This window comes from Triturus cristatus, chromosome 11, assembly GCF_964204655.1.
Source record: "Triturus cristatus chromosome 11, aTriCri1.1, whole genome shotgun sequence".
In the NCBI taxonomy this organism is placed as follows: Eukaryota; Metazoa; Chordata; class Amphibia; order Caudata; family Salamandridae; genus Triturus; species Triturus cristatus.
The window spans coordinates 1,081,930,378-1,081,954,305 of NC_140594.1; the positions used below are offsets into that span (position 1 = coordinate 1,081,930,378).

The 23,928-nt window shown below is 41.0% G+C and overlaps 1 protein-coding gene across 1 annotated transcript in view; it reads left to right on the forward strand.

Annotated features, from left to right (window-relative positions):
* Nucleotides 1-22,678, forward strand: part of LOC146786025 (uncharacterized) — a 72,272-nt gene extending 49,594 nt beyond the window's left edge. Inside the window, exons 3-4 of the mRNA XM_085633134.1 lie at nt 13,194-14,693; nt 22,607-22,678. Coding sequence (XP_085489260.1) covers nt 13,194-14,693; nt 22,607-22,678 — 1,572 coding nt within the window. The remainder of the gene's footprint in view (nt 1-13,193; nt 14,694-22,606) is intronic.
* The last annotated feature ends 1,250 nt before the right edge of the window (nt 22,679-23,928 follow it).

The following is a 23,928-nucleotide window of genomic DNA, read 5'->3' on the forward strand; positions in this document are numbered from 1 at the left end:
ACAATGCCTATTTTGGGCGATTTTTAGAGATGCACGGGGTAAAAACTAACAGAACAGTTTTTCTTCTCCACACTAGACGGCCCTCATAAAACCGGTTGCGGCCATTAAAAGCAGACTGTCTATGGAAGCAATGTTTCTTTTTCATGGCCAGAGCGGCGGCGAGCTGGGATAGACTGGTCGTGCTTGCCAGTTCACTTCCTCCCAGCACAATGGCGAGCCTTTTGAGATCAAGTTCTCAAAGTTAATCTATTTTCGATGTACGACCCTCTGGTTATTTTTTTTTTTTTTTTCATGTTACATTTTTCTAGGTTTAGTCAAGCTGCTGTCTTATATCTTCTTTCCTCTCTTCCTCTCCTGCCCATGTAGCAGATTTCAATGCATTCTATACATCTGATTACAATAGTTAAGCGTGGGATTTCTTTACTTTCTTTGCAATTAGTAGATTTACTACTGTATCTTCACAATAGCTATTGCTCACTGGCAAAGAAACAGAATTATATAAGAATTATGTCACATACATCCCAGTTTGGTAGTTAAGTCATTTTGTAAGACACTGTGGGGAAGATTTACAAGCCCCTTGCGCCTCTTTGCGCCACCATTGCGTCACTTTTGTTGACTCAACGGCAGCGCAAACAATGCGCCCTATTTACAACGTGACACATCTAAGGAGATGCGTCACGTTGTAAAGACCGGCATCACATTATACCTGCGTCAGGTATAATGTATGCAGGGGGGGCGTTCCTACGCAGGAAAGCCTCGTAGAAATGACGCAGTGAAATCTACAAGATTTCACTGCGTTACTTTTAGGATGCCACTGTGTCAAAATCTTACGCCTGCTTGAAGCAGGCGTAAGGAGTGACACAATACAGTAAGTGTAGGCCTCAAAATACATTGCTGGAGTTGCGTTGTTTTTGCGACACAACTCCAGCAATAAGTGGCTTTTGGGCCAACAGATGCGTCAGAAGTTCTGACGCATCTGTTAATACTTGTATCATGGAGCACTGTATTGTAAATACAGCGCATCCAAGGGGGCGCAAGGACATTTGATTGTGGGGCAAGGAAACTGACGCATCTATGCAGATGCGTCAGTTCCTTGTAAATCTGTCCCTGTGTTGCAAAGGTTTCCTTGATATTTTTTGTCACTTCCATAAGGTTTCAGTGTTTTTTCGCTGTTCTGTCTCGTGCTGCACAGGGTGCTGGATTCTGCAAATAATATCAAAAAAGCACAGCACTTGCTCATAAACTCAAGCCTAACAAAATATTAGTCTTTTTATTTCCTTAAAAACAATTAACAAAAATTGTAACGAAATGCGGTGACGATGATGGTTGAATAAGGTGGATTTTGTGAACCGCGTCAGAGTTGCTGTTTGTAATTTTTATGCCTGGGCGAAAGTTAAATTACGCCAGCACCATTCATGTAATTTTGGGACTTTCGCATTACACTTGTTATACCACATTCCGGAAATTGCAACATTATGCCACTTTATGTAATTACACACCATTCGTGTTAAAAAATTTCCATGAACACACAGGAAATAGAGAACGCGAGCGACTGTTGTTCAGTGTGCATTTGTTTTTTGCATTCATTTTTAACGGAAAATGTGTCCTCGGATAAAAAATTCAAGCGATAACGCATTTTGTGGTAACATATACTGCTAAATGTTGGATTCGCATTTTGCATATTTATACGTAAATTCACGTAATTTTGCTGTGAATACACATAATTACGTAAAAGCAAATTACACAAATTTCACACACACCTATTTTTTAGGTTCGCCAATTACTGTGTTGTGGAAGGCTTCCAGTGTGCGGAAGACTATGGCAAAGAGAGGTTTCTGCAGCAGGCCTCAGAACTCTTTTTAACTGTTTTGTGGGTGTAATGAGTAGGATTGTACCAACAAATCACTTTTTGTGAAAGTGCAAAGGAGAAGACTTCAGAGGTATGTTAAGAGACCCATATCTACTGAGATTCCTGAGGAATAACCCTACATTTTTACTGACTGTATAGCTAATGCTAGTAGACCAGGGGTAATAGACATATTGTGGTTGTGATAAAATGACTTGTATGTTTGGGAACTTGGGAGCTGGTTTGACTAGTGACCGCTTATACCACAGCTGGACCTGATGTGAGCATTCTGACACACTCCAAGTATTTAGGAAAATAATTTCCCATGAATCAGGTTAGTGATTTTCAAATCTAGACTACAAAAATTCATCCATGTTAGAATTTCGAATATACTGTCCCATTGAACATCATTGATTGTATGATTTCCATCAATCTGAGTGGAGGGAATGAAAGGTAAAACGTAGGAACCACACTACTTCTCAGAATGGTAAATCTTTAAACAAAATCCAGTACTGCTTTGACGTTACAGAAGAAGGAGAAAATAGCGGTATAGAACAATAAGATTCTATGGAAAACACTTTCTCAGATGATATATATGGTATTGCAAACTACTCCACTGTATTACTTTTTGTTATGAATTGCTCTAATACCCGAGGGCATTGTTCATACTACAGGAAAGAGCAAAATAAAATAAAAAGATCATTTATTGCATGTAGGTATTTAACGTGTATCCATATTTTCATTCAAATTATGTTTATTATGGCTAATCTCCATTAGGCAATACAAAATGAAAGTAATATAAAACAATGAAAGCAAAATCACCTATACTCTGAACATTCAACAAAATCAAAATTGCAGTTGTTCTTTGGCACACATTTATCAATAACCACATAGTATTCTTAAATGCATATAAGATGTAATTGATGCACGAACAAGATGTAAAGCAGCTTCACAAGTTAAAATATATTGTAATTAAACTTTGGGGTGAATAAACCTTCAATGAAATGATAACAACAGGGAGCAATCTAATAAGCAATGGCACATGTCAAACTTACCATTATGATAAAATCATTCACACAAATATTGCTGATAAGATCTTGTATTTGCCTATCTGGATTTATCCAATCCTTTTCATAAGTATACCGTACTATAATCCCCTATCAGATGGGCACTGCAAGTAGGGAAGTACTTCATTATACCCAGAAAGATGCTAAGGTATAGGGAAGATTTATTCACAAACTAATCCCTATCATGCAATGGACTTAAAGTTGCTGACTCTATTGTGCAACAATAACTTAATTGTAGAGAGACTATTAACAGAAGACTAGTTAAATTAAGCAAAGAAACCAGTGATATCACCTGACCACAGCGCAACATCTCCAGTACACCAACTGTTCCACATACATAGTAGTATCCAACACAAGGAAATGTGTCCTCATTCAGGAATCCGAGAGAATGCAAAAAAGTTATAAGGCACATTTGAGTAAGTAATAGGCATTACAAAAAGAGCAAAGAGCTAGAAAGGCATGCCTTGGCTTGTCAATGAGAAGAAAGTTAATCAAATAATGACAATTTCTTCCCCTCCCTCGTCCCAGGTGAAGGCCTAATCCCCACCAACAGAGGCAATTATCTGGGGAAGGCTGTGTTCTCACTTCTGGCAAACAGAGCAATTGAGTTGGCCCCCCTGGTGGTTGAAGCCCAAATCGTATTAAAAACTGACTCTGTAAAGTACTGTAAACTCCAAAGTGTAAGAATGAGTGCAAATATGTCCAAATTAATAATATAGTTTCACTTGGGACCTTTTTAAACATAATGAAAGAGAGTTTAACCCTACCTTATGTTGAACCTATGCAAAGGTAAGATTTGGCACAGCATTCACTCCGAGTGTGAGTACAAAACATTCCGTAATAGCAAAAGCACCAAGCAAAGTGCTATACACTCACACTCTAGTCAAAAGAGAACTAAGCGTATTTCTTGTTTGCTCCCTAATTGAATTATAATGCCTGCAGAGGCCAAAACCAATCTAATGATTGACAGTATTCCTACTCTATCAGTCCACACACGCAGCACATCATTTTTGGCTGCTGCGCTGCATTCCGTGATTAGTTTGAGAATCTGGACCTGAGTCTTTGACACCAGAGCAATGTGGTTTTTCCAAGATTACAAATATTATTCAGACAGAGCTATGATGACACAGAGAACCGCAAGTATAGTGTAACCACACCAGTGAGAACAAACACAGGGCTGAAAAAGATGTTCAGGCAGACCCTGATGTGTGAAATGTGGACTGTAAATGAGGTCCTATTGTGCCAGTGAGACCGCATGAGACAGTGAATGAGGGTCTTGCAGACCAGCGATAGTGGCAGGACTACAAATTAGGTGCACAAAGACCAAAAAGGTAACGGAGGACCAGGAATGAGATCCAAACAGACTAGCACACCACAAGGAGGGAGACAGTCCTTTCCATTAAAAAAAATTGCAAGAAGAATATGCTAGATGGGAGGGACTGGCAGCCACAGCTGTGGTGCTATGGTAACCATCCATCTCCTCTTAAGAACTGTGAGGTCAATTGATTCTGTTGGAGATGTGCCCCATCTTAGAGATGGTTGCTTGGTGATACAAATTAAATGAGACCCATGGTCAGATTAGTAAAATGTCTTAACATTGCACAGGGGCTGGGTCATTTAGCTGAATTTAAAATTTCAAAGAACTCTAGGTTAATTATTTCATGTAATATGGGCCCAAGAGCCGACTGACTACAGTGTTGTGAAAAACATAATTTCAATTACACACAGGGATTTCTAAAGAAGCTGAAAATACTGTATGATAACAATAGTATTATTTCTCAGAAAAGCACAATAGCATATTGTTTTTTAGTCACTCCTAAATCAAATACTTTGTTTTAATAGTAGCAGTGGCATGCAGATGGACAGTAAACCACCCTGCATGTTCAATCCCTTCTGAGAATATATAAGCTTACAGTACCCTTAAGGAATCTTATGATGAAGCATAGAAAAAATGAAAATAAATACAAATAAAATGCTTCATGTTTCAAGTGTCATAGGATAGAGAATGTGCTATTGTGTTCTACAAGTATGAGAGACAATCATACAGCACTCTTTATTCTCAAAGATATCTGAGAATGACTTTCTCTTTAAACGTAAGGTACAGATGTCTACATGTCAGGTTATTACAAAGGATGGATAATACAAAATTTAGGTTTAGTAGGGAGAGCCTGTCCATTTGGAGAAGATCTGACACATTTACGAATGTGTAGAGAATTATATTGTATTGCAAAATGTTTGGATGAACCTGGTGCTAGAGCAGTGTTTCCCAAACATTTTAGAACCATAACCCACATTTTACAATGACAAACGTTCACAATCCACCTAGCTATGGGTATTAAGAGGATGATTCTGTAATGTAATTTACAGGCTGCACATTTTCCATTGAAATGGCCACTAAATTTGAACAGACATACAGAGTTACTGATAAAACTATATTGAACACAAATGATAACAGGTAGAATACTGAATTCAGTAAAAATATTTATAATTTGTGCATCACCAAGTAAAATGTCTTGATTTGTTTTGATCATATCAAAACTTTGTTTCCATTGCTGTGTGCAAGATTTAATTCATGTGCTTCATGTTTTCTTTCCTAAATGCTGAGTGTGTACGGTTAATTTACAGGTATTTACATTTTGTTCTGTGTTACAAAAAATGCCATCCTACAGTCAATCCTTTCACACTATTAGTACCCCAGCAAAACTGTCACATAAGTCACTTTACTTTTCTTTCTCTGACTACAAGATAAGAGGAATTTGTAAACACCAATTCCCATGTTAAAAACGTAAGCAACAATTTGACATAAGGCACAGTCGGACATTTGACCTCTGTCTTTGAAAGCAGCAAATGTGACAAGGTAAATACAGAATTCAAAGGCATCTTTGTTTACTGCTTGGACTTTTGCTTCACACAATAAATTGGTTCGTGACCCAGACCCTCACTTTGGGAAACACTGTGCCAAACTACTGAACCTAGATTTCAGAAAACAGACTATCAGAGCAGTTACAGATTTATTAAATTATTCTTTAGTGAGCAGTCATCCAAGTGTGCGCACAAATGGTAAAAAGATTTAATTTAATTTAATGAAGTAATAGCTGTTGTCACTGTGTAAGAAAGCTAAATATTAATGTCAGTGATAAGTAAAACAATGTTTCATTTTAATGAGGTTGTTCTTTTTTACTTCAATTTGACATGGTCATGTGAGTTGATTGGCGGTTTTAGGTATTGTTTTCTTTGGTGTATATAAGGATTAAAATGGTAATCATTACTAAGGAACATTTAACTTTTGTGTAGGAGATTTGGCACGGTATAAGTAGTAATATGTTATTGTATTTTATTGAAGCGTGTTTAGCAATAATTGTTATTAACTAGGCAAATACACATTACCTTACCTTAAAAAGTAACCAGCCAAACAAATATGATCTGCCCAATACATTAGTATTTGGTTGAAAGAGAAATGCAGCTATATAAACAAGACAACAAAACGTATGTCTGGGTTTCATGCTTATTTTGTTTCTAAAAAGCACACTGCATAACTTAATTGTCTCCAGACATTCTCAAGATTGTTAGAACTTAAAAAGATGGGTAAGAGACATTTAGGCGATTGTGGTCTTAGGTTACATCGTCCTGCACAACGCAGCTGTAGTGTTTTCTATCAAACACCATTTCATGTCGTCATTTTTGTGTTGTGATTATTGTTAACTATTTACAGTCTGTTGTCTGTCATGTAGCATGTTCATCCTTCAAGTGATGGGATTGAAAAAAGCCTCTGCTAACTCTTTTACTCTCTGTGAGAAACTGAAAATCTTGAATGGCTTCCTTGTTTTCTGTGAAGTAGAGATTGCCCATCTGGGTTGAAGCAGAATCCTTATTTGAAATCTGGTTACCTGATATATGTTGGTTCTCAAGGTTGTTTACTGCTCCTTTTCAACTTCAGGGTCTGTCCAAGAGGTAGAGTGCATTGGAAGTTTAAGGCGAGAGAGGGCTTATAATAAGTGAGGGCCTGAAATAATCGAGCAGCTAGTTCTCTGGAATGCCCTCTACCTCAGTGAGTTGTTTGTTTGGGATAAAGCCTATGGGCCAGATGTATGACCCTTTTTAGCACTCAGAAACAGGAAATCGGTCCGTTTGCAACTGCTAAAAAGTGTGTTGGTATGTACAAACACTATTTTGCAATTCGGTAACCATGTACTGACTCGTAAAATAGGGTTTGAGAGTCACTATTAGGAAGGGGCATGCCAAGGGTGTCCCTTCCTAATAACGAGTCACACTTGTATGTACAATTGTTTTGCGACCACAATTGCAGTCTCAAAACACTCGCAGTTTACCACCTACTTCAAGTAAGTGGTAATCCACTTGCAAAAGGGAAGGGGCCCCTTCCCCTTTGTGAATGGATGCGAAAATATGTTTTTCCCATGGACCTCTGCCTACTCTTAAAAAATGAAACAGAAACGTTTCATTTTTCTTTTTTAAATGCATCCCATTTTCCTTTAAGGAAAATGGGCTGCATTTTTAAAAAAAATACTGCTTTATTGAAAAAGCAATGACAGACATGGTGGTCTCCTGACCCCAGCAGGCCACCATTCCTGCGGGTGCTGGCCATTCCCAATGGGTCACAAATTGCGACCTGTCTCATGAATTGATGAGGCTGGTCATTTGCGACCCCATTAGGAATTGCAAACAGTGTCTGAAACACTGTTGTACATTCCATTTTCGGAGTCGCAAATTGCGAATCGCAAAATGTCACCATTTGCGACTCGCAAAATGGAATAGCCGTACATCTGGCCCTCTGTGTTTATAGGGAGTTTTAGTTGGTAGAAGTGTAATTTGGCTATTGCTACTGTTTCAAATTTGGGGCTTTGGTCGGCAGAACAGATTTACACTAGTCCTTCACCAACATCTGTGAACAGCAATTACAATTCCCAATACTGATTGAATTGGCTGTCTCTTTCCATTCTTCTTTGATGATAAAAGAACCAAATATTTGTCAGTATTTGTAACGCCCTGCACTTCACTATTACAGAGAGATAGATAGGGCCTCAGGTCGATTCACACATTGAAAGGGCCCTAAAGTCTCCCCCACACTTTAGGACCCAAGCCTAAAATAGATGAAGAGCTTCAGTAGAAGTAATCTATAACCTTGGACAGTGCCAAATATCACAGAAAATGTACAGGAAAGTGCAGACTTTGAATGGAAATGAAGAATAACATTTGGTGATCTCTGAAAAACAGAACATTTCACATTAACATCACCCTAAAAAACAACATACTGCACAAAACACAACACATCACCACCACAACAAAATGCAACACATCAAATATGCACAACCTTTCTGCTCAAACATTACCACCTCAACAAACCTGCCTATATAATAAGGTGGTAATACATGTGTGCATCTTGGACTTCCTTCTCAGGGCCAGTCAAAAATGTTTTGTGATACAGCCTTTTATTGTTTGCATGGACACTTCCCTTTCATTGACTGGGCCCCTTGAGAAATTTTCTATGTAGAAGCCTCAATTCTTTCGTATTTTTTTGCCTCTATAGACTTCGTAAGTTTGCTTTCTTATCACTTCTTTATCCTCTTCCTCTTCCGCCCACCTAACAGACTTCAACACATTTTCTACATCTGTGACGTGTTTGTAATAGCTAAGCTTCTGATCCTGTTTCTGACTGTAATTAATTAGAGTAGTTATACCTAGTTGCTCTCTGCAACATTGTGTGCTATCTTTATTTGGCAAGGAAATAAAAACATAGAGGATTTCTTAAACATGCACCACATTTATGTGAGAGAGTTCTGTATCGGTAATTTTGGGTGTCTGTTTCTATCGGTAGTCAAACTTGTAGAAGTTGTTCTGGTTTTTGGCTCAGTCACTGGGACACCTTTCATACATAGCTGCATCCTGCTGAGAGTAGTGACAAAACCAGATGTATACACTGATTCAGACTTTTAATTCCCTAAATCACAATTTACAGGAACCATACAGAAGGGCTGGAAAGAGTATCACAGACATTATGAGGATCTATTTGATGCAGTGCAGCAGGGTTGCCAACTATAAAAACAAATCACTGTGTGAGGAAGGGGTGGGGCCTTTGAGGCAGGAGGTATTTGTGTTGTTAAGTACCTGAGAGGCAATTGGGCCCCCAACCACCTACAAAACCACTTCCTCCAAAACATAAAAAAACACACAAATTGCTGAGGTTGGTACCAGTATCCTGGAGTGTTTTCACACCTCTTAACGGTCACTGACTGTTCACAGTATCAAAAGATGAGCTGGAAATCCACTCTGGTACCAGCACCTTTTTTCGGCCACTGCGTGATATCGGCTCCTCACCAGTGACTTTGTGAAGGGGGCCGATATTATGTAACATATGGTGGAAACCTGTGAGTCTGCTGGTCTGGGTTTGAAGTTTATACCTTTCAAGAAAAGCATATTAGCTTTGTTAGGAAGGTCTTTCTATGTGGTAGGCACAATTTAGGGCCAATGAGCCTATCTTTAAGAAATGAATTAAGATATTATGGACTTGAACAGTTGTGTAAATGTAAAGAGAATGGCTCATAGTAATAGCTATTTACAGTGTGAAGGTCTGGTGAAACCGGCTCAGAAGGTGTAAGGGGTTAACTGCACCAAAGACCAGGGGAAAATGTTCTTGCTGGTATTAAAGCCCATGGTACTGTTGCTGCTTGATCGGAGAGGGCTGTGCATAAAATATCACTAACGGGACTGCACATACAAATGCAGAAACAGTCAGGGGCAGGGCCGGGCCAGACATTGCCTGGATTGTGCATGAGCAACAATTTATGGCAGGGGATACTGTGCATGCCACCACCTCCCATCGATTTTGGAGGAAGTTAAAGGATTAGATTCCACAAACAATATTTCACTCAGTTCTTGAGGCCGTACTATCTATGGCTTATTGTGTTTCTAGAAAGCAACATGTGGACTGTCCTGTGATGTGACACAGCAGGCGTAACATGACTTTCCTATGTTTAAAGCCTAGTGACAAGAAAAATTAATTGTTTTAATGTATCATTCCCAAATTGCGATTTGGCAACATGTTAGCGAAGCGCAGTTTGGAATTATTGAATTCATACTGATTCGGTATTAGGAAGAGGCGTCCCTTCCTAATACTTAATCGCAGTGGTATGTAAGAATGTTTGGCAACCAAAATGCAGCCGCTAAACATTAGCATTTTACCACTTACTTCAAGTAGGTGGTAACCCATTTGCAAACGGGAAGGGGTCTCCAAGGGATGCCCACTAAATCGAAGAAAGCGTGTAATATTTGATGTGAGAAGATGCAAACTTAAAAAAATGCCCAACGAGAGAATAGTAGAAACTGTATGCTTCCCGGTATGCAGCCGGACAAATGGCAAATAAACTTCGGTATTTCCCTGGTGGGCAGCTAAAAGCAGATTTTGTGTCAAATGTGGGTAATAGCTAAGGTAAATACAAAGAAACACATATTTACTTGACCACCTGTTAAATGGCAGAGATTATGGACTATTTAGCAAGTGGCCAGGTAAATAGACAGAGTTCACTATTTATCAGGTCTATTACCAATTAGAAGTAATTATGCACCTGGCCACCAGATATTGTGGCAGAAACTCTTTTATTTAGCCCATGGACACAAATAGTGATGTTTTCATTAAACGGGGCATGTTACAAGCAGTACTTGTTCTTTTAAGCCATCAGATATTGCTATTTGCCTGGCCATCTACCAAAAGGTATATTATATGTAGTAGTTTGCTGGCAGTTGGATAAGTAGTGTCGAGTTGCTGCCCACAAATTTTACACTTCATGAAACTTGCTAATTTTGTCAACTCGCAAAATTTTACTTGCATGTGAGGTTTACTGCTAAAAAAGCTTTTTGGTGAAATACTGATACAAAAAGTGGATTTTTAGTGTTTTCTCTCTTCCAAAATGTACTTTTGGTGGAATTTCTGTCTTGCTTTTTTCAAAGCTTTGAAATCTTTATAGACTTTGTGAAATAAAATTTGTCAATGAAAATCTTAGAATCAAACCTTACCATTTTTTCTATTTGAATATGGTTTGCTCAATCAACCAGTAAAGAATGGTAGTATTTCTAATTTTACTTTGACAACTCTGATATTCTGTCTACTGTTGACCAGTTTTCGAATGTGTAAGCACCTCATGCCTGCATGCACATGAACTTTTCTTTTGCTGGATATTCCTCAAGGCTACAAGTGTTGAAAACAGCATTGGCCACATGACTCAAACTATGCCTCAATTACCATGCCTGAATAGTTGATATCTAGTCTGGGGTTGCTTAGGTTCCCATTTAGCGGTGACCTGGCATGGCAGTCTGGGCTGGACTGTTAAGTGTTGTTAATGTTCATTTGCAAGGATCTCTGGAAACCTAAAGAACCTATCAAATTACACTTAAAACATTTACCAAAAGGCTAAAAACACATACCAAAATACTTCCTGAAGAAATATTACTGTAAAACAGTATCGCTCTGCCAGATTATGAATCTACACAACAAAAAAATAACTCTTTAAAAAGCCAATAAGGACTAGAAAGTAAATTTGACAATAAATGGATGATAACAAAAGAAATAAAGAAATAAAAATCTATAACTATATTATGTTAAAAAATAATGAAAGTCGACAGTACAAACTTGCTAAAAGGAAAATAAAATAAAGATCAAGACACCAAATTAATTGAAATCCAAAAATTAACACCTCAAAAGTAAGCATTGCAATTAAAACATTAAGCTAAAATTAAAGTAAACATAAAGCTTTAACATATTTAAGTGATAAATTAAAATAAACTTCTAACTAAATTTTCAATTATAAAATAAGCCATCAAACTGAACAAATCTCTTCCTCTCAACAGTCTGCAACAAACAAAAACTGTACCAAAAACAGCAACAAACAGGCATGCAAACCGAAAATCTATAATTAGAATGAAATAAAGACAATATCCAAAATGTAAGTCAAAATGTTCAGCTGCAATGTAAAAAATGTAAGTTAAATATAATAAGACATATTTGCTCTTTTTAAATAATAGATATTTTCTATACTCTAAAACCCGCAGATAAAATGTCAGACACAGCTAAATACATCACGCCCATAAAGGAATGCTATTATTAAATGATGGAGGATATACTTATGGTAAAGAGAGCACAACCAGTCAGAAAATAATATTACACAAAAGCATGTTATGACTTGTGTATCCTCTGAGGCGGAAGCCGGAGGACTGTGTTCCCACTGATTTTTTAAAACTGCACTGTTTCACTTGTGTTTATTTTAAAAAATATAACTTAGAGCTCACCTGCTTGGAAGCTCCGACCTGTAACGCGCTCTCACAGCCCTCCCCGACCACACCTGACACAGCGACCAGCGCTGACTCAGGAAACGCCCAAAGGCGGTAGCCACGCCCACTGCGAGGCCACGCCCACCCACAGAGACTATAAAATACGCGAATCACAAGCGGACTGGACTTCTGACTTGTGTATCCTCTGAGGCGGAAGCCGGAGGACTGTGTTCCCACTGATTTTTTAAAACTGCACTGTTTCACTTGTGTTTATTTTAAAAAATATAACTTAGAGCTCACCTGCTTGGAAGCTCCGACCTGTAACGCGCTCTCACAGCCCTCCCCGACCACACCTGACACAGCGACCAGCGCTGACTCAGGAAACGCCCAAAGGCGGTAGCCACGCCCACGGCGAGGCCACGCCCACCCACAGAGACTATAAAATACGCGAATCACAAGCGGACTGGACTTCTGACTTGTGTATCCTCTGAGGCGGAAGCCGGAGGACTGTGTTCCCACTGATTTTTTAAAACTGCACTGTTTCACTTGTGTTTATTTTAAAAAATATAACTTAGAGCTCACCTGCTTGGAAGCTCCGACCTGTAACGCGCTCTCACAGCCCTCCCCGACCACACCTGACACAGCGACCAGCGCTGACTCAGGAAACGCCCAAAGGCGGTAGCCACGCCCACGGCGAGGCCACGCCCACCCACAGAGACTATAAAATACGCGAATCACAGAGACTACAAATGGGCCGGCCATACCAGCGCAGCGGACGAGCGCAGCGGGAGCGCCGTTTGCGCGCCGAAGCCGCGCCAAAGCCAAGCCCGTCTGCGCCCGTCCGCGCACGACCGGGCCCAGGGCCAGAACCCCTGCCTGTAACATCCCACCCTTATGCAAGCTACTCTCGTAGAGAACTTCTAAGCCTCAGACCCCCCACCCGTTCCTGTGATTACATCCATGACTTTAATGGACCTTTCACTCACTGCTCGCTATGCAAGCCAGCCCAGCTCACGCTCCATACAAAACCCATCAAACCTGCCACCCTTAAACTCGCCTTATTGAACTGTCGCTCACTTCCGAAACACGCGTCACAGATTACCCATCTCCTAGAAGATCAGGAGATAGATATACTCTTCCTCACGGAAACGTGGCTCGGCCCACACTCTCAATCAGACATGGTTCTAGCAACACCACGGGGCTACTGCATTCAGTCCCTACCCCGCCCTCTAGGCAGAGGTGGCAGTGTAGCCATTATCCACCGAGAACATCTCCTCTGCAAAACCAACGATGCGCAGATTATCGACGCAGAAAGTATGCATTTCGCCTTTAAACTCAACCCAACCAATTCACTAACAGGACTCCTTGTTTACCGCCCTCCCGGCCTCCCAGGTCCCTTCACCTGTTCCCTTCTAGACTTAGTTACTACCCAGGCCCATTCCCTATCAAATTTTATGATAGTCGGGGACCTGAACATCCATCTAGAAGACCCGACAAACTCGGTAGCCAATGATCTGATCCAAGACCTAGCGGCACTCGACATCCGCCTACTAAATTCCGGAACCACCCACATCAAGGGCCATCTATTGGACCCGGTATTTACCAGCTCTCCCTCGATGCTAGCAAAGGAGGCCCTTCCCCTCCCTTGGACAGACCACTTCCTTGTCCCCTTCCAATTACCTGGTATCTTCAGGAAACACCGAATACCCCCCACCTACAGCAAGGACAGGACCTGGTCCAGACTCCCCACGGAAGAATGGGCCAAAACCCTTGAAAGCACTATCCCTGCACACGCAGAGGACCCGGACACGGCGGATAGAAGATTCAGGGACTGGATCACCTCCTCCCTAGACTTAGTACTCCCACTTAGAACTAGGGAAGACAAAAACGGCAAACCTGGCTCAGCTCCATGGTATACAGCGGATCTCAGAATACACCGTAAAAATTGTAAAATAGCCGAACGCCTATGGAGAAAAAACTGGCAACATGCCAACAAAGAGGCCTACCAGTCTACGGTCAAACTCTATAAAAAGGCCATCAAACTAGCTAAAGCTTCATACTTTGATACGAGGATACAAGAAGCATCTAACTCAGCCCGAGAATCCTTTTTAATCGTAAAGGAGCTGACCAAGGTCCCCATCACCTCCCCCTCGAACACCCCCAAAGTTGATAGAAGCAATGAGCTAGCGAACTTCTTCAACGATAAAATCACCCGCATCCTGGTCTCCCTCCCACCCCCCGGACCCCCCAGTCATACGGAAAGCCGTACACTCTTCAACCAGGCTGAAAGTAACCTACGCCCCACTTTACCAACATTCCGACCAGTCACCCCCCTAGAGGTTGAGCAAGCCCTCATGAAAATGAAAAGTGGGTCTCCCTTGGACCCAGCACCAATAAGGTTCCTCAAGACCATTGCTTCAGTAATCGTACCCACTGTCACGGATCTCATCAACAGCTCGTTCGCCCACGGAACCGTTCCCGACAGCTGGAAGAGTGCTGTGGTTAAAGCTCTCTTAAAAAAACCTCAGCTAGACCCATCGGACCTGTCTAACTACAGACCAATATCTCTACTCCCTGGTATCAGCAAAGTCACTGAGAAACTGGTAAACACCCAACTTTCCCAGTTCCTTGAAACCAACCACCTGCTTCGACAATCCCAAACCGGATTTCGCCCGGGCCATGGAACAGACACTGCACTCCTCGCAGTCATCGAGGAGGCAAGGGGCATACTGGATTCAGGAGGATCAGTGGCAGTGATCCTCTTGGACCTGAGCGCAGCCTTTGATACGGTCAACCACCGTATCCTTCTGCATAGACTGGCCGTTGCAGGACTTACCGAGACAGCAATCAAATGGGTTGAATCCTTCCTTTCAGGGCGCACTTTCCAAGTGTGGGATGACAATCATCATTCATCGACCCTCCCACTCACAAGCGGCGTCCCCCAGGGCTCCTCCCTTAGCCCGACGCTTTTTAACGTCTATATGGCCCCACTCGAGGACGTGGTATCCCCATTTAATATAAAAATGGTGAGCTACGCTGACGATACCCAACTAGTCGTCTCCTTGTCCCAGTTGACTGACCATCCAGAAAATCTGACTAACTGCCTCATAGGAATTCATAACTGGATGAATAACTCATCACTAAAACTGAACGGGACAAAGACAGAAGTGATGCTGCTAGGAAAGCAATGGACGACCATCCCTCCAACACTCTGGCCCGATGTGTTCGGAGAAACCCCCCACCCAAAACGTGAAATCAAGACACTCGGGGTGTGGCTCGAACCACAGCTCACGATGAAAACTCAAGCCACTAAAATCTCTGGCACCTGCTTCGGGCTCATGCGCACGACCCGCAAAATCCTGCCCTTACTGCCACCTACTTCCAGGAAGCTACTCATCCAGGGACTAGTGCTGTCCCGCCTGGACTACAGCAACCTGGTTTATCTGGGAGCCCCCGAGTCCACCATCACGAAACTCCAGCGGACACAGAACGCGGCGGCACGCATGCTCACTAACACCCCCTCCAGAACGTCCGCCAAGCCGGCCCTCAAAGCCCTTCACTGGCTCCCGGTGCGCCAGAGGGTGCAATTCAAAGCGATGTGCACAACATACAAGCTGTTCAACGGATCTGGTCCAGTGATCCTTAGCAAAATGATCACTCCCTACATAGCAACCAGATCCCTACGATCGCAGAATGAGAACCTTGCCAGCACCCCTAGAAGAACCCGTACAGGAGGTCGACAATTCTCCGTTCAAGCGGCGAAGGGCTGGAACGCACTCCCCCGCTCCCTCAGACTAGAACCCAACTATCTGGTCTTCCGCAAGAAACTAAAGACTTACCTATTTCCTAAATAAATTCCTTATGTTGCTCTCCCCCCCCTCTCCTTCTCCTCTACAGGACTTCAAGTCACATAGCGCGGGGATGCCCTTGGGTCACCAGGCGCTCTAGAAATCGCTAAAATAAAAATAAATAAATAAATAAATAAAATCAAATAATTAAAAGCACAAGGGAACATAACCACCCCCCTAATATTACTGAAGTAGAAGACAGAAATATTTTACAGGACCTGAAAGAGGCAGGAATGAGCTCACAAGAAGCAATCGGAAAAATACTTAAAATTACTATACTAAATGTTCCTGAATAGGCAACATGCCAGCTCCCTGGCATGCCAGCCCTAAAAAGATTAATAGCAAAAACTTTTACAAAAGCCATGGAAATACCCATAGCACCTACAAAATATGAAGAAATAGACATATGCCACCACTAACTAACCAAACATAGAAAATACACCTATTTATTATACAGCAAACTCAATAACGGAAAAAGAATTATCATTTGTAATACCAAAAACAATTCACTAACCTTAATTCAATATAACACATGGATGAAGGATGGCACTTTTAAGTTATGCCCTCTTCCATTTCAGTCAAATATACACAATACAGTTTCAAAATACAAGCATCCTATTAGTGCATGCACTATTATATAACAAAAAGGTTCAACTAACGCATACAAAAAAAAAAAACTAAAAGATATAACTCTCAAACACTCATCAATGATTTTGAACTGACAATGATTTCGACTATACCTAAAATCTATTCACAAATTTCATGGGTGCTACTATCACTTTTATCAGAGCATATGGAGGGAGCTTCAAAACTCCAACATGAGCATGTAATATGCAACTAACCCTGAACGTACACACACAATAAAAAAGCTGTTAGTTACTACTGAAGTCACTAAATATAATGATATGATAATCAAATCCCCCTATTCCGAACAGCATGAAATGAAACTAGCTCCACTAATTGATTATTTTTTCATGATACTTTGGTTGTCTGCCGACACCAATCGGGCCACAGATGTCAATCTATGTATCACATTCTGTGGTGGAATGTCTATGACAACACCATGTCCCAAGACAAAGTAATACTTTGTCACCCTACACTCCACAAATTTCTTGAAATACTTAAAAAGAAAAAAGATATCCCCAGCTAAGACTGGAACAATCCCTAACCCAACTTAACCAAAAATCTTCAAAGAAACTAAACAAATGCATTAATTGCTAACATGCAAAGTAATACTCTATGCTTACAATCAAGGACTACCATATCTAGATCATTAGTAACAACCCTACCTTAAAAGCACACTAAACAACAACATAATTTAACCACCCTGAAACACGAATACTCATACCTCATTAATATTTTTTCTGTGCATGTTGTTGTGTGATACATTGTTCTTTTATGGCCCTGGTGGTCGAAATATAGAGTTTTTGATTGATTGATTGGTTGATTGATTGAATATTTTTTCTCTATAATATTTAAGAACATTTAAAATACCAATCTGAATAAAAGAATAATTCAAAAGACAAAAAATCAGATTCATAATTAAATGTTACTTTAATAAATGTTTTAAAATAAATATGCAAAGCATACCCAACATTGTTTTAAATTTAAAAAACGCTTTTCTGTGACTTATAAATTATACTAACACTATAAAAATCATACATATACACAATAAATGAAAACGCATATCACAGAAAAATAACATTGCCCACCAAAAACAATAAATAAATAAAGCAAGATAACACTTACAGTTTCACAGCTGAAGTCCTGGTCATTGAAATGGTGATCCAAAAATTACAATCCCCCCAAAAAAAAGATTGATTAAAAAAAAGAGATGAAAGAAATGCAAAAGTTATTCAGAGGATAATCAAAAATCCAATATTTCTCCAATAATCTAAGTAATCCATCCAAAACTCACAAGATGAGAAAAAAAATAAAAAAACACTCCAGGAAAATCTAAACATCTGTCAGTAGAGCAACCACCCACCCCAGGAATCCAATAGGGATAATTGCATTCACAGTGATGCCAGTACAGCCTACCAGGATTTCATGAGCTTCTGAGACTGGTGCCGCCTCCCCGAGCATATCAGACAAATATTTTCTACTGAATGGAGCAAGCAAGGTTGCCCGGAGAGAGACAGTCGCTCAAGGGACATATTCTCTTCTGCTTTACCACCATGGGGCCAACAGTTCAGGTCACTGCCTCAGGGAGACAACAGCTGGTTTGCAAATCTTGGCAATGGGTATGAAAGCACTCAAGAAAGCCCAGATCAGATGGACTGTAACCCAGGGAAAGCATCTGGAGGACACCCAAGCCCCACTGCACAAAGAGTATCACACCATCTCCACCTGTGTGCTGACAAAAATTAACAGGAAGTAGCCGAGTAATTTCAATACATTTGGGAATTGTACTCCTACACCAGGACACATGGGTCAGAATTAAGATCGGGGACGGCTCAAGACTGTCTCGCCCGATTCCGACGGAAAAAGGCCTCAAACAGGGTTGTGTCTTGGCCCCAACACTTTTTAACCTATTCCTAGCTGACCTCCCTGAAGCTCTCAATAAGGTCAACTCCCACGCTCCCAAACTATCTGGCTTGCCGCTGACAAATCTACTATATGCTGATGACGTGGTACTGTTAAGTAAAACAAAGATCGGAATGCAAAGACTTCTGGATGCTACTTCCGACTATTCAAACGACAATGAGCTTTGCATCAACAACAGGAAGATGAAAATTTTAGCGGTGCACTCAAGGAAAGCTAAGAAACTGTCTTGGGCTTTGAATAACGAAAGCATTGTCGAATCAAATTGCCAAAGGTTCCTTGGAGTCACTTTTAACAACAATGGAAAATACAAATCCCAACTAGAAGAGCAAAAAAGGAAGGGTACGGCACTCGCTTTTGCAATCGGACTAATTCAAAAGAAACTACAAGGCCCTACTCTTGCACCCACACTTCAGGTGGCTAAGGCAAAAATCATTCCTACCCTAACTTACGGCAGTGAAGCTTTAAAAGGATTGGACAGTGACCATCTGGACAAAATAATTACTAAGATCTACAGGTCTGTGTTCAAATTACCAAACCATACATCACAGGCACAAATTAGATTGGAATTTGGCATCTGCAAACAACGATTGGCCAGAGCCATGTCTTTTCTCGTGTGCTGTCACAAATTGAGGTTATCAAAGGAGGGAAGTTTAGGATACCATTTGTGGGCCAGCATTGACAACAACTTATGGCGAGCAGGACATGAATACTGGTCAAAAGGCTTAAAAACGCTGTGCCTAAATGACCTCTGGATCCTGCACGCCAGTCAGATGGAATTTAAAAGGCTAGCGAAAATCAGCACCAAACAATTATCAATAGTGGAAGACAAAGCCAGCCTTGCCAAAAGAAGTCATGGGTGGATGACCCTTCAATCCTATGCCTTGCTAATTCCACAGCCGTACCTTACTATATCGTTTAGTGCTCGGATGAAACTAAGCTTTTTAAAACTGAGACTGGGAGTTATTAACCTGTTGACTCACTGGCCAAAATGGAAAAGAGAACATGGAAAAGTTCGGTGCCGACTTTGCGGGACCCACAAAGAAGATATCATACACATCATATGCCTGTGCCCTCTATTATTGACAGAGAGACGGGCCCTACTCAAGCATCATTGGAATAGAAACATGATTAGAAGCTGTAGAGCAGCAGTTTTGGCCTGTTTCGATCCTAGGAACACTTAATTAAATTGTGCCCTAGTAAGATTTATGGAGCGCGCTGCAAAAAAACATACTGAGCTGCCCAGAGTCTGCGACCCCCCATTGGAATAATGTTGCCAAATTTTTACTTGCTGTTGCTGGCTTTTTATGAATATGACTTTTTAAACTGAAGTTTCATTTGTTATTATCCATACATATTGACTTTTAATGAATTCACCATTCTAAATGCAATCTTGAACCTTTTAAATGTTTGTACTTGCAATGGTTTACTTTTAAATCACGCAATAAAGATATAGATATATATATATACAATACATTTGGGAATTGGAGAGTCTGTCCTCTGTGCTCAGCGCTTGAGTCCCTCATAGCACCTTGAGACTCTAACAGTGCCTTGAGACCCTCACAGCGCCTTTCGACCCTCACAGCTCTTTGAAACCCTCAGAGGTGAGTAGTGCGCTCTATAAATCCCTGATTGATTGATTGATTGATTGATTGGTGGAATGAAAATATGCAAAATAACTGGCCACGCTAATTAGACGCTCGAAACAGGGCAGTAGCTGAAAAGTCATTGGGAGGCAGATCGAAAACAAAGGCTGAGCAGAAAATTAGAGCCCCTTGAATCACCCTTGGCAGACTTTTCTCTACAGCAGAAGGTCGTAAAAAAATTGCAATTTGGGTGTCACAAACTGGCTAGTAAAAAAGTGCAATTGAGTGTAAACATACTGCCATCTTCCACAGTAATCAAATGACTAGTGATTTAAATATGCACATATCTGAATAATATAATGGTATATAAATGGGTTTGTACTGCCTTTAATATAGAGATATTATAGTCCAATACCAATTATAACCAATTGTTTTTTTGTGTAGAATCAATCTTTTGTCTTCTTTAAACCCAGGGTCTAAGAGCCACTGCATTTCTTCTCACAGATTAGCCCTTTGTAGCATGAGACAAGAGTTTGTTTCATAACAATTAAAGTGAAATTGCAGAAATGCTTTAAGCGATCACCAGTACTGTACTGTAAAAAGCAATAAGCATGCAGTACCACTGCTGGCCACCCAGAGCATAGCTGTAAAACACGAATGCCGGTTTCCTCTCTTTGTTAGTTTGCACGTTTCTTTGTTCTGCACATTAGTGCTAAGCCTCGCTTCCTGTAAATATAGAAGAAAACAAGTAAGCTCCCAAGGTTCAAGAATTACACACCCCCCTTTAGCATTGGCTCGATTTAAAACCACACTGCTACATAATGCCTGTCACATTTATTGTGCCAGCACTTTATTTTAAGTGCTTAGGAATTACTGTTGCATTACAATGGAACTCTTTATTGCACGCCCATGAATTACAAAACAATTCATCAAACTTAATATTACTCCAAAGAGTTCCAAGGGAAGTTAATAATGCTAGGATGCCAAAACGTATGACACTTCATTATTTCTTCCCCTGGAATGGCACTGCATTAACATGAATTCCTGTGGCTTAGAAGAAAATCAAATTGTATTTTCTTTTTTTAAACACCAACAAGTGAATTTGCTCATATGGTATATGGTTGCTGGATACAATTAGTGTTAATTCTATGGAGGCGCTGCCATTTTACGAACATTATATTGGTTTCTTTAGTGCAATAAGCAGAATAGAAGCTGAAAAACACTGCAGCTGTAGGAGAGCAAGCTTAGTCCTTGAGTCCATGGAAGTGCTCTCAGAATAACCTCAGTTTTTGTTGCAGTTTTACATAGCGCAAACTCGACCCAAAGGTATTGGAGCGCTTTGCATGAGCACCAGTTACATTACACAAAACACATTCATTTATGGTGGGCACAGGGGGTCAGATATACAAGCCCCTTGCAACACTTTTACGCCGCCGTTCCATCACTTTTGTGATGCAGCGGCGTCTTAAACAATGCGCCACGTTGCAGCACCTTTGCAGCGTGGCGCATCTAAGAAGATGAGTCACGTTGTAAAGCCCTGCGTCACATTTTACCTGCGTCAGGTATAATGTATGCAGGGTGGGCGTTCCAACAAGATTTCACTGTGTCACTTCTACGACGCCACTGCATCAAAACCTTATACCTGCTTGAAGCATGCGTAAGGAGTGACGCAGCACAATAGGACTAGGCATTCCTGAACATTGCTGGAGTTATGTTGTGCTTGCGACACGACTCCAGCAATGCGTTACCTTTACGCCAACAGATGCGTGACGCATCTGTCAATCCTTGCGCCATGCTGCGCCGCATTGTAAATGCGACACATCTATAGTGGCGCAAGGGTTTTTTTGTGTGGCGCAATTGAACTGACGCATCTCTGTTATAGGCAGAGATGCGTCAGTCCTTGTAAATCTGCCCCAGGGAGATTTAGTGATTTGCCCAGAATCATAGGATGTTGAGCCGACGCCCAGACTGGAACATGGGTCCCCAGTTCTAAAGTCGGCAGCTCTGGCCATTCGGCCACATCCTCTGGAAGGTTTGAAGATTCAGTTTGACTGTCGCAGAGGTTGCAAATCGCCTGGGTCTGCCTTTGCTTGGTTTAGGGAGCTGTGGCAGAAGTTTGCTAATAATGATGGTATTACACAGTGTTTTTGATTGGTGGCAATATGTTTAATATCATAGGAGATATGATCAGGATAATATGTAAATAGATTATAATAACCTTACGTCACTAAACAGGCATTTATTTCTTGAGCAGAATCATATAAGGAGCAATGCCAAACCCCTTGGTAAACATCATACCTCGAAAGATATTGAAGGCACTGCAGAATAGTCATATTTCACTAAGCTATTGTTTACTGGTTTCAGTAAGAATTCAGTACTAAGTATCACAAATTATCCTTTAAGTTTACTTTAACTTAACTCTTTTATTGTTATCAGATCACCGCTGGTGCTAGTGGAGGAGCATATATCAAAATCAGGCCAAGAGACTGCTTAACTTCTGACACATAGCTTCCCCTACTGTGGTAATCAGTTTGGTAGGTTGACCTGCAGTTCTTGTCATGAGAAATCCTTTGTTTTGCCACAGCTCTTTTGCCAGCACCACTTCTTTTTTGTACGAATGCCTGATAGCAAGTGCTGCTCAGCTGCTAATTATGGGGCATATTTATCAAGTAGTTGCATCGCCCTTGCACCATGCAAAGCTGGGCAAAGGCAACGCAACTAATGTTAGATTTATCAAGTCATGCGGGCCCTGAGTCGCCTCAGGGCATTGTTTTTGAGCAGGAAGGTGTCCTTTCTCGCACAAAAACAGACCTGCTTCCAACGCAGGCACCTTTGTGCCATGGTTCAAGGTTGCCTGCATTGGCGCTAGGCAGCTCATTGTGTGTCAGCACTGGAGGAAAAGATGGGAATGCACCATATTTTGTTAAATACAGTGCATTCCTCCCCTTTCCTGTCAAGCACTGCAGCGCTGCATCGTGGCTTGCTGCACTGGCTGACATTTTGATAAATATGCCCCTTATCTTTTTTGGTGTTTGTGTCTTGTTTTTCCTTTTTTTTGTTTTCAATTTAGTTGTTTAACATACCTGTGCACTATGTTGGATCAAGAAATTAAAAATGGCTGACATGTGAAATGTCACATAATCATGCATCCTGAATCACTCGCACCTGCCTCATGACACAGCATGTAAATGCTTAAAGATGCTTCCAGACACGTCGGCGGTCATATTGGAATGAGTTTCCTCTAACATAACATCCATTGCCTTTTTTTTTTTTTTTATTCTTTAGGAAGGGGGGCTGCGTTGCCCCTCTCCTCAGGCCACTTATGGCCCCGGGGACCCCATCCCCCGGGGCCGGCTTAGTTTGTTATTATTTTAAAAATATATATATTTATAGAAACACCTAGGACATGCTGGACAAACCGTATGTACCTATCACCATGACGATTTGCGTGATATTCATTAAAAGGCAACTATGCATACAATGAATCCATGTGGAATGTATTTACACCGCTAGTGAAGCTCTGACGTGTCTGACGCCCTACCGTGCCTAATCCTGGCGCCCCTGCCGGTGGGTACTCTCCAAGTAGACACCCTTGTCGTTTATTTATACAAACATGGGTAGCTATTGACGGGCACATTTAATACACACGCACACCAAGCCATTCAAAGGGGATTCGACAAAAATTCGACCAAACTATGCAAGAAACCCCCCTCACGGTTAATAAAACATACTTTTTATTTTACTCTCTGGAAAGGAGA